This window comes from Medicago sativa, chromosome 1 (assembly GCF_051527215.1).
Source record: "Medicago sativa cultivar Bolivia chromosome 1, Bolivia_mono, whole genome shotgun sequence".
NCBI classification, from domain to species: Eukaryota; Viridiplantae; Streptophyta; class Magnoliopsida; order Fabales; family Fabaceae; genus Medicago; species Medicago sativa.
This window is the reverse complement of record NC_140749.1, coordinates 12,396,448-12,408,856: the sequence shown is the minus strand read 5'-3', so window position 1 is coordinate 12,408,856 and position 12,409 is coordinate 12,396,448. Positions and strand designations below refer to the sequence as shown.

At 34.5% G+C, this 12,409-nt stretch overlaps 1 protein-coding gene across 1 annotated transcript; it reads left to right on the top strand.

Annotated features, from left to right (window-relative positions):
• The first annotated feature begins 987 nt into the window (after window positions 1–987).
• On the top strand, window positions 988–6,303 carry LOC146952746 (DNA-dependent ATPase/E3 ubiquitin-protein ligase RAD5-like). The gene is made up of 3 exons (XM_085740314.1): window positions 988–1,297; window positions 1,507–1,790; window positions 2,067–6,303. The coding sequence occupies exons 1-3, from the start codon at window positions 988–990 to the stop codon at window positions 2,451–2,453; spliced, it is 981 nt and encodes a 326-aa protein (XP_085596440.1). The 3' UTR covers window positions 2,454–6,303.
• The last annotated feature ends 6,106 nt before the right edge of the window (window positions 6,304–12,409 follow it).

The window sequence follows — 12,409 nt, the reverse complement described above, 5'->3', positions numbered from 1 at the left end:
TTAGCTTTTGTTCTGAAAGGCAATTTAATTATTCTCTTAGTTATTTTGAAAAAATCTTTGGTATACGGATGCAGAGTTAGACAAACATATGTTGTACTTGGGTGACATTGAGCTTTGTGGTATTGTTTCTATCTTTCTCATAACCAATTATTAGCATTCTCTCATCAAAATACATTAATATTACCAAAACTCAATGTCATGTAAAAAAGCATGGTTTGGGGCCCTCTTTCATATACTTATCAAATACAATTATCATAACTAGTATAATATAGGGTTAAATAGGTAAATGGTCCCCTTAAATATACCAACATTTGAGTTATTCCTTATGTTTTTGGTCCCTCCAAAATATTCCTTATCCTTTTGGTCCCTCCAAAATTTTATAGGGACCAAAAACCTAAAAATATTTTAAAGAGACTAAAATCAAATGTTGGTGTAATTAGGGAGACTATTTACTTATTTAACCTTATAATATATGGTCTTTCCAAAAGTAGAATTATGTGAAGAATATATAAGCTTATGGAAACAAAAGTAACACTAGAACATATTTTGTCAAAAAAACACTTGCACATATATTTAGAATATTTATATTATATCATATTACACTCATAATATTGATATTATTTCCCTCAAAAAAAAATATATCATTCAATTATTTTTAAAATAAATTTTATTTAATAAATTTTTCTTTCTATCTTTTCTAAAGTATATGTGTGGCAGTGTGGGCATCTGAATAATGTACTCAAATGTTGGGGACCATACAAGACTTTCTAGTTAAAAATTCAAATGGGTCTTACTCTTATCATAATTTTTCAGACCCCATTTAATAGTTTTCTGGATTTGTCACGAGTCTCAACATGGAATAAATAGAGCTTACAATGTCAAAATCTTGTTGTAAATTGTTTGCTTCAGCTTCTGTAATCTTCTCATTGTATTTAACATGATAATTACATAGTTCAATCTAAATTTTTTATTTGTTGTAGTACTGCTATGGCGTCGTTAGCTTCTTCTTCTTCTTCTTCTTCTTCTGCTCAACCCTTAGCACGACCATCCAGATTTCGTTACATTTATGTGAACCTTCCCCCCATGTTGCGTTTGGTGCATATCTCAATGCTATATAAATTGGAAGATATTATTTTGAGTGTGAATCATGAGACAGAGTTGAGGGATAAAGAACAAAAACAAGCAAGAGCAAATGATTTATTTTTGGAAGCGCGAAAGCTTTGTGTAGATCCCAAACTATCGAAGTCCATCATTAATCTATGCCGCGTTAATCCATCTTTGAGACTATTCGTGGTAGGTTTCTTTTTATCTTTCTTTTGTAACCTAATCTCATTTTGTTGTCTCAATCAATATTCATTTTTATTCTAACACAATGTTAGATATTTCTTTTCTCGTAGTAAAGTATGTATACTAGAAACAAGAATTAGAGTAATATTTTGTGGACTCTACATGATGATTTTAAAACTTGTTTTTGTAGTAACACTATTTTTATCATGTATAAATCAGATGCAGCTCCAAATTCAATATATGAACAATCCATCCGCAATGTTTATCCAAAAATTTGTATAAAATGTGGAACTCGCTATGATTTGTTAGCTACATCATGTTTCCATCTTTTATGCGTTGGTTGTGTGAATGACTTGTGGAAGCAGAATGCCGGTGTTACTAAGAAGATAAGTTGCATTGATTGCTACAATGACATAGAAGCAGAAGATGTTTGGCCACTTGAGGACACAAGCTCAAAGGTTGATATTATGGTTACACTCTTGAAAGAAGATACAACTAATAAAGTTATACTCCCTCCGTTCCTTTTTAAGTGTCACTTTTGGGGAAATTTTTTGTTCCTATTTAACTGTCACTTTCAAAGTTCAATGCAACAATAAATGTTGTTTTACCAACGTTACCCTTAGTTATTTATTGTGGAGAGAGAAATATATGAAATAAGATAAGAAATGATTAAGGCTATTATAGTAAAAGTATAGATTATTGTATAAGAAAAAGTAACATTTATTGAGTGTCTTGGTTTGTGTAAAATATTAAAAAGTGACACTTAAAAAGGAACGGAGGTAGTAGTTTTTTGTGAGTTCGTCGAAATTTTGGTAAGGTTAGACTTTGCTCTGAGATCGAATAATATGAAGGGTTCATGTTGCTTCAAGAGCATGAAAGGAACAACTAATACTCATCTTATTCATCAATTTCAAAATAAAGATGATGTAAACATTCTTTTGGTTGATTTAAGAATGATGGATGATCTTGAAGGTTTTAATTTCAGTTGTGTGTCAAAGGTCTACTTGATGAATGCATGTCTTAAGACTATAGAGCAAAATATTATCTCGCTTGTCACTAAGCAAAATAAGAATCAAGTGAAATTTTTTTGTGTCCTAACTGAAAATAGTGTAGAAGATAAATTGATTGGAGATAGAGTTGAAATGCATTTTTTTTGGTATTTCTGATGGAGGTGCAGATACAGCATATCCAACTATAAAGTTGGTCTAAAGAACAAATGCTCTTTTCTTACCCTTAGATTTGTTGTTTGTCTCATGGAGTTTGTTTGCTATTTTAGTTAACTAAGTATGTATTTGTTGGTTAACTTATTAAGAGATAATTATTTTCATTTCTGTATGTAAAGTGTAAAGTGAGAAAATATGTTATTATAACAAAGAGAATGCTCATGAGTGCCCTTAGATATTAGTTAAAGTACAAAAATAAATAAGTTTGCATCAAAAAGTGGTATAATTAGTGTCAAGTCAAGGGGTATCTTGTATGAACTATGAATTGAAGGGCATTTGAGGACCTTGAGTTACACGATAAAAAGTATGTTCGGAGTTAGAAATACATATGAAAATTGGAACTATGCTTACGTAATGTTACCATTTGTTAAGATCTTTCATGTAAAAGAGGTTCGACTCTTGTTTGAAGTCCCTTTTTGAAAAATATAATGATGGGGAAGTTTTGGCAATGCCTGTCTTAACCCTAACCTCTGAGTGTGCATTTTGTAATAATGCAAAGGTGTTTGGTTTGTAGTTATCTTAATTTTGATCTTATGCAAGCGCTTGTCTGCACACAAGATTGGCTATATTGAAAACCCTTTTCTTTGCTTTTAAACAAGGATTTGGAAAAGCTTAAGCAAGGTAAGATAACTAGGGTGTAATGAGTCTTAGAGTTAGAAGGGGCATTATGGGAAATAGGAATATGGACCCTTATAAATAGGAGAAAAGCCAAGGAAATAAGGATGGAAAAATATGTGATGAAACTCTTCTTCTTCTCTCTCTGATTCTCTGTTCCTTCTGTTATTCTTCTTTCTGTTGTACTTTGATCCATTAGTGATCTTCTTTTACAATCAAATTCAATCACATCCTTTCTCTGTAATTTCAGTTCATTACATTGGTGCTTTCATTCTCACCATGGCAGAGAATTTGATGATGAGTGGTGCAGAAGATCGATGGGAGAAATCGAACTCTCGCACCCAAGCTATTTTTGCTGAAATACAAGTTAAACTGAAAATCCTACTGCAGCGATTCAACTGCCCGGAGATGTCTTCCCATGGTGTCGAGAACTCATTCAAAGAAATCCCTCCTTCAGAATCGTTGAATGTTACATTGCCGATCAGTGATTTCAAGGTCGCCAATTCATTGCAGCATAAATTGGTGGAAGAAGCGAGTATAGAACAACAGCCGAAGAATTTTCAAGTGATTTCATTGGTGGAATAGTAGATCTACCATAGGAAACAAGACAGAAGCCTATCGACACGCCAGAATCAGTCGGTTGTATCGAACCTAATGTCAAAACTACCTTTGCAGATTCATTTCCTTTTGAGCTTCTGATCGTCGATTCCGTTGTTGAAAGTGATTATTGTGACAAAGAGACACCGCTCAATACAGATAACAAACGACAAAGCTCTCCGGTTGGAATTAACGAAGGGGATTTCAAGCCTTCGGATCCACCGGACTTAGTTCCCACTCCTCCGCCGCCGCTCGCACCACCATGGATACATGACTGGGTTTGTCCAATATCACTCTACTCACCACCCATTGAAAGCGACACTAATGACTGTTTTCAACTTTATTACGAGGTATTATATGGAACCTCATCTCAATTTGATTGTCCAATTGCTCGATTAGTTGATTTTGGAACAAAGGCATCAGATGACTGACAGTACGTCTTCACCCAACACCTACAACCTGTTTGTTGAAATGCCCATGAAAACCACCTTCTTTAGTAACGTTCTTCTGTTTCATGATATGAAAACAATTCTTGCATGGCTTCAAACTTCTTCTTTACATATAAGTCATCTCACTTTGGGCAGTGTTCTATTTGATTGTAACACTTTTGAAAGCTTGACATAGCATATTTGGTCCAAAATTACACTGCAATCTCATTAGAATGCACGAAACTTTCTTTTGGCTCTGCAATTTAAGTTTCTGTTTTTGCTATTGGCTTGGCTAAGCTTGTTGGCAATGGTAACTTCAGTCTCTATTCCTTTGTTGGCAATGGGCAGGGGTTGACTCCTGCTTCTACTTGCAATATTTATGTCAACGGAATGGAAATTAGCGTGGAGCTGTCAAACTTTCATGTTTATCTAAACTTCAAAGAAGTAGTTGTTGAAGACACATGCAAGGATATTTGTGTATTGGGCTGCCACATGTTTCTTCTGCATTCACATTGGAATATCATCCAACTGCCGCTGCTGTTCATATTGCCTCGGGTCGTACCTCCAGTTCGACATCACAAGGAAAATGGATATGAACAGGTAATCCCTGTTTTTTATCTTGTTGCTGGTTCGTATGGACCTGCTCTAGAGTATACAGTGAATGTCTTTGAAAAGAATGAGGTTGATGGATATGGTGTAGTGTTGTCCAATGTCTTCATTATTAAGCCCTCGGACATCAGTCATAAAGTAGTGAATCTGAATGCTACCTGTCACAGTTGTAGATTTGTTGTGTATAGTGAAGTTGTTACCTTAAGTAGGTTCTATGCACTCAATACCCAAGGAGACCATTGTGATGATCATGACCTTACTAGTGCTCATAGCTTCTGCAAAGTCAAAGGTGGCCCAATGTGGAAGTATTTGAATGGTTTTGAGCCTATGTTTTCCCATGCAAAGAATGGAGGGCCTGTTATACAATGGTGCACTAGGATATACCCTGATGTGGTGATTATCCAAAGAGATAGAAAAACTGTGATCCACTATTCACAAAGGACACACACCTTTCTGAGGCCAATCCAATTTCTAGCAACTCATGTTGACACATCGTGTACTCCTAGTATCATTGCATACTTGTCTATAAGATCATCAATTCTGATTTTAATAGATGCTACTGATGTGACTGGTGAATCTGTTTTCCCACACATTGAGGAAGTGGAAATAGTTGATCGGTATGAAGAACCTCTAAGTATCATGCTATGGGATATCGCTTTCAGTGGTGTATTAACCTTGCACATAACCAGCCTGATACAACAATACATGCAGGAGCTAGTTCACCCTATTGAAAATAATGATGATGATACTTTTGCTTTGCTTGAGTTTAAACATATACTACAACTACCTAAAATGGCACTTGAACCATATCAGGTTCAGGTTTTGAGCTACATGAATGATCCTTCTAAGGAAGATGCTTTAAATATTGAGGGATTAATTTCTTTCTCTTCTATAATTTGTGCTGTTGCTGTTACGGAAGGTTTACTTTGGTCCATGACATTGAGCCTTACCATTGGTAAAAGGTCTTCTAATTTTGGAATTCACTATATGGCTGTCAATCCAAGTGACAATCATGGAAATATCACATGCAAAATTCCTTATGTTTTTGTTGATGAAAGAACTATAAGCAGCAACATCCATTTTGTGATTGTTTGTTTTTTTGTGCTGGATGTTGTTACATTGCTCAGTGGTTGTTTTGTTCATAAGGGGTCCTTGCAATTCAACCAATGGGATCCGGGTGGATGTTCTCTTGTCGGTGGGCAAGGTTTATGTGACTTTAGCAGTTACTTGAAAGTCACTACTACAACTAATATTCAAGATTATTATTTTGGCTCCAACCTTGAGGACAAGGTTGATTTTAAAGGGGATGGTAATGTAATGAGTCTTAGAGTTGAAGGGGCATTATGGGAAATAGGAATATGGACCCTTATAAATAGGAGAAAAGCCAAGGAAATAAGGATGGAAAAATATGTGATGAAACTCTTCTTCTCTCTCTGATTCTCTGTTCCCTCTCTGCAACTTTCTGTTATTCTTCTTTCTGTTGTACTTTGATCCATTAGTGATCTTCTTTTACAATCAAATTCAATCACATCCTTTCTCTGTAATTTCAGTTCATTACATAGGGTTAAGAACCATAAACTTTATTAAGATTTCAAGAAAAAACTTGCATGTGCAGAAATAAATTAAAGCAATAGTTGGCAAAGAAATGTGGTGGAGTTTTAAGATTCCGTTAATGTATTGTTTTGATAAAATAAGAAAGCAAAGAGTTATGTGCATCAACACTCAGAGAGATTGCATTTTCATAAACAAGAAAGCAAAAAGGCATTGCATCTTTACATGGTTCTACAATCAAAATCTAAATGATTTAACAAATGGATGAAGAGCATGCATATGTTAACCCAAATCAATTCAATGGCAAATAACATATTAAAAATATGGAAGAACAACGTGGGAATCGGAATTAAGCTTGCAAAGAATGGTAAAAACTAGAAAAATATTGAATACAAATTAGTTAAAATGTTAATCCTCTCAAAGAGAAGATGTAAAGGAGAATTATTATGAAACCATAAACATAAAGGGAATGCTGCATATTTATAACACAGCTTTCTTCCTCAATTCTTCATTCTTCAATGATTGTTCCTTCTTCTTCTTGTTCTTTTTCTCCAATTTCTTCTCTTTTTTTCTTGAATAGCGCTCCAACATCATTTTAACCTCTTCCTTCTCCTTAATGAAACTAGTGGCATGCCATTTGTATTCTGGCATTTCTTTTTGCTGCGATTTGAGCATCGAACTCATCCGAAATACCTTCTGTAATTGGAATGGTGTCGAACTGATTTTCAACCTTCTCCCTGCTCATAGCTTTGCCAACAGACCCAAACACCTTCATGAATCTCTATTTAGACTTCTCGTTTACTAGCTTGAATTCACCTTCTGGCTTGTTGGCTTCATCCGTTTCAGAATTTGTGTTAACCTCTTCCCTGTCGGCAATTCCTTTGACCTCGTTAGCCTCCTTCTTTTCTTCGTCTTTCTTCACCTCTGTGATTTCATCTTTCGCCTCATCGGCTACTTTCCCTCTTCCGTTTCCCTCCTTCTTGGCGAATACGGATGGGATGGGAGTGCCGCCAAAAAAGGGGACGTGTAGGGTTAGGGTTGAGAAGGGTCCGATTCCGATGTTAGAGATGAGATCCGAATCGCTTTCTCCGAGGCTCTGAGACAGAAAGATACGCTAATTCGAAGCAGGTATGCCATGGAATTGCTGGATCGCGACTTTCAAATCATGGAGAGTGGTGGTGTTAGGGTTCACGTCTAAGGCGAAGATTTTGCCGCTCGGTGGCACGATGAATACCATTGCTGCTACGCTACAATCGATGTTACAGAATTAAGCTAGATTTTTCTTTCTTTTTTTTTGAAGGAGGCTAGAATTTTCTTTTTAAAACTTTTCAACATTACTGTCATTTTATATTTCTTTCATCCACATTATAATTATTTTTTTCATTTCTTAATAGCAAGAGAAAGTGCAAAAGAATTAAAAACCGTCTTATATTTTAAGACAAATTTTTTTTTTTGTTTTGTTTTGAAAATAGTCTTATAATTTAATTGGACTCATAGGTGACAGGATATACATCGATATTACATAGGTGACATACTTTCAGAAAACTCATCATCATAGCATTGCTTGGCTTAATTTAATTGGACTGATTTCTACACACAAGAAATAAAACCAACCTATCAGTATAATAATAACAAATCAAAGCAGTTGCATTGTCAAGGCTTAGAAAACCATAGCTACCCTTCTTCCTCGCGAACAAAAGTGACGCCGCAGCCCATTACATCTGAGTTTGAGATTCAATCTGAGCACTCCACATCCCCGACTCAGATTGAATCTCAAACTTAGATGATAGCATCTTGGTGGAGCTATCTTATGTGGTTTTGCACCATTCTAGAATAAGATTGAGATTTACGAACTACGTTACAGTTACAAAAGCATGTGCCCTGATAATCAGTTTAAATGTTGTGCATACCAGAACACATACTACACTATTGCTGTTACAATTTTCTGCAGACAGCTAACTATACAGGTCCTACATTAAGTATAAGTTGAGAAGCCAGAGACATTATGCCTGAATTCAGCTAAAATCAACCAATAGCACAAAATATGAGCATTTTACTTGTTAACCTTTGTGTTGTGGCACTGAATTTTTCTACTAAAACAACAGTCTTTTATTCATATTTGACTTGAAGTTTTTCAATATTCAAGCAGGCAGCCAGTCTCGGGAAAAATAAAGATTTAAAGGATATGAAAACTATGTCGGCTTCTACAGTGGACCACACTGATAGGTGGTCGACAATGCACCAGTACTTAAACATCCCAAAACTCTAACGACAATTGACAACACCTCTTAAAAATAGAAGCTCATGGTCCTCACATTTTATGGGTAAGATGATAACCTTATCAGTAACGGTTAAAAAAATATGAACTTTAGCGGAGGAACGCATAATAATTCTCTTTTTGTTGAAAACACTCAGCCATGAGGACAAAGAAACGACATGTGTAGTTGTTGAAGTTTCAAACAATTTTCAAGTACACTATTCAACAATAGACTAGTAGTATCAAAATAGTCTGCTATAGAACTTTTCAATAATAAACTATTTCTAATACAGAGCATAAATCTTCACCAAACAATCAACATTCACAGAGATGCATTGATTCATAACAAATATATGCTAGTTAACAGACCCAAACATATTTTTTTATAAGCCCCAAATAAGTTAAATAATTACCTGCAACGAGAGTCGTGACGACGACAATGATGGCAGTGGAGGGTCGTGACTCGTGAGACCCTCATATAAAACATTAATATAAGAATATGATCATTGAATCATTCATTCCCTTAGAAAATGGTTTACTTTATGGACTTCTACATGTAAGATGCAAACTCTAAATTATGCCCAAAGCACTTGATCATATGTATAAAAGGGCAGTTCAATACACTAAAGCTCCTGCATACGCAAGGTCCGTAAATGGGTTAGCTGCTCAATAACTTTACAACATTGGAGACCGTGAAAGATATAGTAATCTTAACCCCAATATAAACATGATTAGAAAATGGTTTACTTTATGGACTTCTACATGTAAGACACAAACTCTAAATTATGACCAAAGATAAGTTGGTTATGGAACTTATGTGGGATAATATAAGAGAGTGGATAACAATGTAGATTCAGTAACATAAAGATACAATGTTTTCAGACTTCAGTTAAGTTACCGTGCAGTACAATATTTTTTTAGGCAAGTTACATGCACACATCTGGAAGCAACTTTTTGAGGACATGATTGATTTAGTTCAGAAACATGCACTACAATATTAGAGTTATTTTTTAAGAAAATCAAGGACATGATTTTTCAAGTAAAACTGGAACATGAGCACCGACGTTTAGCTTCATATAAATTAAGAGGAGAAGCCATATAGGATTAGTTTTCTAATATATGTAATTCTGATTTCTGAAAGACTTGGCTTCCAAAAAAAAGTAGCACAAGAAAATCAACTTTGGCGCATGAAATAGCATAGCATGTCCAAGAGAATGATGGTAGGGATTTAGATTACCTCGGGACAATAAACTAACAACCAACCTTTGCTTATCAAAAATAAAAAAGATTACCTCAGGACAAGTCTTAGACAAAAATTCGACCGTTTTACAGTTCTTTATTAACCTCATCCCAATCGGCCAACTGATCATCACATTACGCCATCTCTTCTCAAGCATATTCAACAAATCATTAGTATTCTCGATCTTTGCAAGCATTCCTTTGGTCTCAATAGAACCCCATTCTTCACAAAATCATTTCCAATCATTAGCCGCCAGCCTAGAATTCACATAGTGGACAAAAAGTAAGACCGAGAGACAGGGAGAAAGATCACACTTAAAGTCACATTGGGTGTTTTTCCCCACCTTACAGAAGACTCTCTTGGAAATATAGCACAGTGCCTTTCCATGAATTGTCGTGAATGATGAAAACAAGGGATGAGGGAATAAAAATCCATCATGAAATTGCTGCAGATTAAAATTGGTACGTAGCACAGAGTCGATGGATGAGTTAATCATCTGCAACTAAATCCATACCACATTGCATATAAGCTTTTCAAACAACTAAACAAGTGTATACCTATAAAGCCAATTCAAAATTAACCAAATGCTACTTGTATGTCTACATCAGCTCTATAGCAATCAATATTATCAAGTAGAAACAAAAAACCTCATAGTCCTCCATCCAAGTCAGTTCATATATAAATTGTACTTGAAGAGTGATGAGACCCTCTTGGCTATAATTGCACTATTACACAACATTAAGCATGTAAAGCATGGTAAAAACTATAAAATTATTGAATGCAAATTGTTATAAATCCATGGTATTTTGGTAAAACTCTTAACAATCCTCATACACCACAATTGTGAAAAGATAAACAAAGATGAAAGGAATATTGAGCTTTCTTCCTCAATTCTTCCATCTTCTATTCTTCAATCTTCTTCTTCTTCTTCTTCTTATCTTCAATCTGCTTCTTCAAGTTTTCCTGTAACATATTCAGATAAGAGGCATGCATTCCATCAGACCTGGCCTTCAATAGTTTTTCCCTTTCAAACTCTATGCCCTCTCTATAACTTTTCCAAGCAGCGTCGTCCTGCCTTTCGATCTCTTCCCTTTCGGCACCTTGGACAATATCCCAGAAATCCTTTTTGACCACGTTCTCCTCCTTCTTTTCTTCCTCTGTGACTTCATCTTTCGCCTCCTCGGCTCCTTTCTCTCTTCCGTACCTGTTCGAGGCAACAGCAATTGCATCCGGGATAGGGGCAGCATTCCCATTCTTGGCAGATACGGATGGGGTGGGAGTGCCGCCAAAAAAGGGGACGTGTAGGGTTAGGGTTGAGAAGGGTCCGATTCCGATGTTAGAGATGAGATCGGAATCGTTTTCTCCGAGACTCTGAGATAGAAAGAGACGCTGATTCAAAACAGGTATGCCATAAAATTGTTGGATCGCGACTTTCAAATCATGGAGAGTGGTGGTGTTAGGGTTCACGTCTAAGGCAAAAATTTTGCCGCTCGGCGGTGGCACGATGAATACCATTGCTGCTACGCTACAATCGCTTGGTAATCGTTTTACGTTTCGCTTATGGACGTTACTGTCATTTTATAAGTGAGCATTTTGTAAAAAAATATTATCCTAAAAAAAAAAAATAATTGAGTCATTTCACTTTTCAATGTAATATTATTTACTACTTTTTCAATCAATATTTCTATTACTTTCATCTCTCACAATTCGATTGGAGTATAATTTTAATTGGACGTTACTTTTTTCAATAGTTTATCCTAAAAAAACAATTGGAGTATAATTTTAATTAGGCTAAAGTGCACTTTTCTCCCCATAACTTTCAAAATGTTGCGATTTTGACCCCCTATGTATGAAAACCACAATTTCGGCCCCCTAAGTTTTAGCCCCATTGCAAATTTGGTCCCTTTGGTCAATTTTGACCGGTCAATGCCCATGTGGCATGCCACATGGATAATTATTAAATTAAAAAATAAATAAAAAAGCCACTTAATCATTTTTAATTAAATAAATAAAAAATCTAATTAAAAATATTTAAAAAATTAGGAAAATTGAAAAATTAATAAAAAATTGAAAAAAAATTCTGGAAAATTGAAAAATTAATAAAAATGAAAAAATACGGAAAAAAATTAAAAATTCTGGAAAAATTAATAAAAATAAAAAATGATTAAAAAATAAAATAATCTAATAAAATGAAAAATAATGAAAAATTCTAAAAAAATAAAAAAGATTAAAAAATTATTAAAAAATAAAATTTCAATAAAATTCTGGAAAAATGAAATTTTCGAAATTTTAATGAAAAATTTCAATTAAAATTCTGGAAAAATTCTAATGAAAATTTTAATGAAAAATAAAAATTCTGGAAAATATTTCAAAATTTTCATTGTAAAATTCCCGGTTTATAAATACACAAAAATTCCCAGAAAAAATACTAATGAAAATTTCGAAATTTCGAAAAATACACAAAAAACTTAAGCTCGGTTTATAAAGACACATATTTTATCCCTTATTCTCGGTTTATAAATACACAAAAATTTCCAGTTTATAAATACACAAAAATTCCCGGAAATTTTTTTGGAAATAAATACACTGAAAAAACCTAAGT